The sequence below is a fragment of the Lepisosteus platostomus genome, chromosome 11, assembly GCF_059453375.1.
Source record: "Lepisosteus platostomus isolate fLepPlt1 chromosome 11, fLepPlt1.hap1, whole genome shotgun sequence".
In the NCBI taxonomy this organism is placed as follows: domain Eukaryota; kingdom Metazoa; phylum Chordata; class Actinopteri; order Semionotiformes; family Lepisosteidae; genus Lepisosteus; species Lepisosteus platostomus.
In genome coordinates this window covers 42,349,853-42,354,135 of record NC_142621.1, presented here as the reverse complement: position 1 = coordinate 42,354,135, position 4,283 = coordinate 42,349,853, and the positions used below count along the sequence as shown (strand labels likewise).

The window sequence follows — 4,283 nt, the reverse complement described above, 5'->3', positions numbered from 1 at the left end:
CAGACTCGCTGTGTTCTTTCTGAACCTTTCTGGTCGCGTTTGGGATGTCAAGCTTGCAAATGCAGTTGAAACTTGGGACTTGGAGAAAAAAAAAAAACAGGTTAAATATGTTCATGCTCTCAAAATCTCGGACTGGTCACAGTCCCAGCACACAGGAATACAGAACGGATGGCAAAACCTGAAACTGTACACAGTGCTTTAGCCTTGATTATTGTTCATAGAGAGCTCATGAAATCAAACATACACACATGCAATCGGTGCACATACAATTGGAACCATCGATATGAATAGAAGCTTGGGACACAACAGATGGCAATAAGATTGCTGACATTAACCAGTGCATGCTTGTGGTATGGCATCTCCACAAACCCAGCTGACATAGCACTCTCTGGAGTGCCCGCGTATTACCCATGAGATCGAGTGGCCTTTGGTAGCTGTTCTGTGTATAGCATATAAGCTGTGAAGAGTGTCAAGATTTCCTCCTCAATATTGCCTGAAATTCTACATGAACAAAATACACGGCAGGCCATTGTGTGCACAAGTGTGCCCTTTCTTCAGGTGTGTGCCATGGATATCCAAAGTCACATACAAGGATGCGGCTGAGGATCTAGTTAATAATTAATGCTGGCATCAAAGCTGCTTATTATTATGCTTAATCCAGGAATGACATCTCTGTATACAAAAATATGAAGCAGCAAGTATCCCAACAAAACTTTGGCCTTTTACCGGTAACAGTTATACTTGTAATTCCACGCAATAACACACGATGGCGCTACTTCTCCACGAATATCTGACTTCGATCCGCTTAAAAATAGTTCTACAGTAACTTGAGAATTCCAGGCCTAAGTGTTAGTTTTCGTTGCTCAGTTGTTGTTGCCATATAGCATAGAGCAATAGTTAGTGTTGTGTACGTCCAAATAACTCTACTGCTTCCAGAAAACAAATCACTTTGTTTTGAGCTTAGAAGGACCAGATGCCTTTTTGCTTAAAGAACACACTCTGTGCTGAAGAAATTAAAGGGACACCAATTTAAAAAAAGATTAAGTGCTTGAAAATATTAACTGTAGTCTGACACTAAGATTTATTTAGAAGTCTGCACTCTACATGCATACACACCTAAGAAACTGATGTAAGAAGCAATACAAAAATCCTAGATAGGTATCAGAAATCTAGATAGTTTTTTAGAGAACATTGAACTGCCTTCTAAAAATATATATAAAAATGAAAACAAAAAGGACGTTTTTATGTCTTATGAGATTACAGAACAGATTAGTGACAGGCTAACATAAACATAAAATGGCATACAGTATGTTACATTTGACAGCATCTGCAACACAAGCACAGCACCTCTGCTCAGGAACAACACCTTTCTTTAAAAGCAGAAAGCTCATGGTCCCAGAGGAACACAACTCAACACGCTGGTACCTCCGAATCACATGTGGTTGCCCTCCCCATTCCTTTGTTAATATAGATCACTATTTATAGCAGAATTGTGGCCTTTGCCAAGACTGCGCTGGTCTCAGCTGCATTGCTGCTCTTAAATAACTCTCCCCTGACAGTCTCGCCTGCTCAGAGAAAGGGAGAGAGAGAGAGACGTGTCTGTAACACAGAGGCTGGGAGTGGACCGAATATATCTGACCGCAGCAGCAAGGACAAGGATGGTACCGGGCCCTGGGGTCTGAATAGGAAAGAGACACCGCCGCAGCAAGGAAAACCTGTTTCTGATTAAGTCGACGCTGAGGTGGATCCCTGGAGCCCTGCGCTGTGCAAATCTGGAGCATCGCAGCTACGGTTTGGCCATCTTTACTGCGAAAACTCGGAAGACACATAGCATGGAACAATAATACAAGTAAGAAAACACGAAGGAAATACAACATTAACAGCAACAAGTCTAGCCTCCTCTATCATGCTTTGGTGATTCCTCTTTTTAAATTATATATTGTATATGAAATTAATGTTTAAACTAAATGGAAAATGCTTAAATTGTAAATAAACAGCTTGCCAAAGGTACTGGTTAGATTCTATACTCACTAGGCCTTTCAGTGTGGAAGTTTAATCATCATAAAGGCCTGAAATGTTGTACTTGCATTTACAGTCTGACTTAAAACATAGAGAACGTTATGTTATTTCATGATGAAAAACAAATAATGTAAGCGATTGGTTGCCAGTTCTCCCCCTCGTGATCTGGCTAAAAGACAATTTGGAAAAGAAAATAGATTGGACTAATTCCATAGTACAGTGATTTATATTTGAGCCTTTCCCTATAAAGAGGCACGTTTTCTGCGTCTGTCCTTCAGGGCGGCTCAGACGGAGGGGGCCAGGCATTCGTGTAGGCAAGTGAGGCTGTGCGGCTTTCTCCTCTCCGCCCTCACATCAGCCCGCGAGCAGGAGGGCCTGGCATGGATCCGCAGGGGGGGCACTACCTGAACATCTCCGCCGTGGCGTCCGCCGTTGGCGTGGCCCGCCTGTGCCAGTTGGCTCTGGGCTGCACCACTCTGAGCCTGGTGGCGCACCAGGCGGGCTACAGCGCCGCCTACGGGACCTTCTGCATGTTCGTGTGGTGCTTCTGCTTCGCCGTGTCCGCGGTGGTCTTCGCGCTGGACTTCACCCGCCTCCACTCCTGCCTGCGCATCTCCTGGGACAACTTCACCATCGCCTTCGCCATGCTGGCCACGCTCATGTACGTGACGGCCTCCGTGGTCTACCCCGTCTACTTCCTGCGCTCCGAGTGCCCGGCCGGCGGCTGCGAGGTGCGCGGCTACCGCATCGGCGTCACCGTCTGCTCCTGCCTCTGCGCCCTGGCGTACGCCGCCGAGGTCCTCCTCACCCGGGCCAAGCCGGGCCACGTGGTGGGCTACATGGCCACCGTCTCGGGGCTGCTGAAGATCGTCCAGGCCTTCGTGGCCTGCATCATCTTCGGGGCCCTGGTCAACGACAGCCAGTACGGCCGCCACATCGCCACGCAGTACTGCGTGGCGGTCTACAGCTTCTGCTTTGCCGTGACGGTCATCGTGGTGGGCGTGACGGTCTCCGGGCGGACGTCGGCGCTCCGGTGCCCGTTTGACCGGTTTGTGGTGATCTACACCTTCCTGGCAGTCCTGCTGTACGTGAGCGCCGCCGTGATCTGGCCCGTGTTCTGCTTCGACAAGAAGTACGGCCAGACCAGCCGGCCTTCTGGCTGTCCCCGGGGGAAGTGCCCTTGGGACAGCCAGCTGGTGGTGGCCATCTTCACCTACGCCAACCTCGTCCTGTACATCGCTGACCTGATCTACTCCCAGAGGATCCGGTTCGTCTCCCAGACGCCCTGAGGGACCGGCTGCTCTCTCTGGACGCCGGCTGCACCCCCCAGGCTTCAAGCACTTCTCCTTTCTTCATCTGACTGGGAAAAAATAAACCCCTCCTTCCGATCTCCCTATCCCTACCACCTCAGGAGACATAAAATATGTGTATATCAGTATAAAATATTTTATACTGTGTATAAAATATTTCCCCATCAGGCCTTAACTTGCTCCACCTCACAAAATGCCATTTTCTCTGCAAAATTCTCGTGTGTCTTCTTGGCCTTGTCTAAGCCCTTCCTCTTGTCTATGTGCCGCTTTTGCCTGAAAGAGCCACTGCAATTGAATTGATTGCTTAGGGTATCGATCTGACAAGAATCACTCAGTCTGAGCCTCTTCTACCTCCTTCTTCCAGGTCCACGAAATCTCATTTTCTTTTCCTTGACTTACATCCAAGCTTTCAAACTGCTTGCTATGTCTCTGCAGTCAGATGGAATCCTGTGATTTCAACAGCAGCATTTATCCATCTTTGGCATTGAGTAGAATCACCTGGAATGATCCCTCCTTCCCCCTTCATTAAAGAGCTATCGCATCTTCCGACACTCAGCTTGAGATAAGAGTTGCTTTCAGCATCCTAGGCATGACTGATGGCAACATCACCCGTTGCGCTGCTTGATCCCCAGGAGAGCAGAATCCGAATCGGCAACAGAAAGCCTCATTCTGTGTTGACAAGTTGATCTTACCGTGTTGATCTCTCAGACTGATGGCACAAATTCACGTTCACTGTACTTCAGTCAACTTCCTCACTGTTGAGAGAGTAGCCCAGAAAAGCAGAAACTTTTCTTGTCAGATTTGCATTGTGATTGCCTTATTTATTTAACTTATTTTAGCAACAGAGCATAATTAATTTAGTTTTTCCTTCCAAACTGGAAACATGAACTGTAGGATCAAGAAAGCAAAGCCTGTAATGTACTAACTAGACTCTTGTTTTTGTGTCTGCTTCAT

General features: G+C 47.3%; 1 protein-coding gene across 1 annotated transcript; it reads left to right on the top strand.

Annotated features, from left to right (window-relative positions):
• Positions 1–1,526: 1,526 nt before the first annotated feature.
• On the top strand, positions 1,527–3,431 carry myadml2 (myeloid associated differentiation marker like 2). Its single transcript, XM_088599780.1, has 2 exons — positions 1,527–1,849; positions 2,298–3,431. The coding sequence occupies exon 2, from the start codon at positions 2,400–2,402 to the stop codon at positions 3,306–3,308; it is 909 nt and encodes a 302-aa protein (XP_088455906.1). The 5' UTR covers positions 1,527–1,849; positions 2,298–2,399; the 3' UTR covers positions 3,309–3,431.
• The last annotated feature ends 852 nt before the right edge of the window (positions 3,432–4,283 follow it).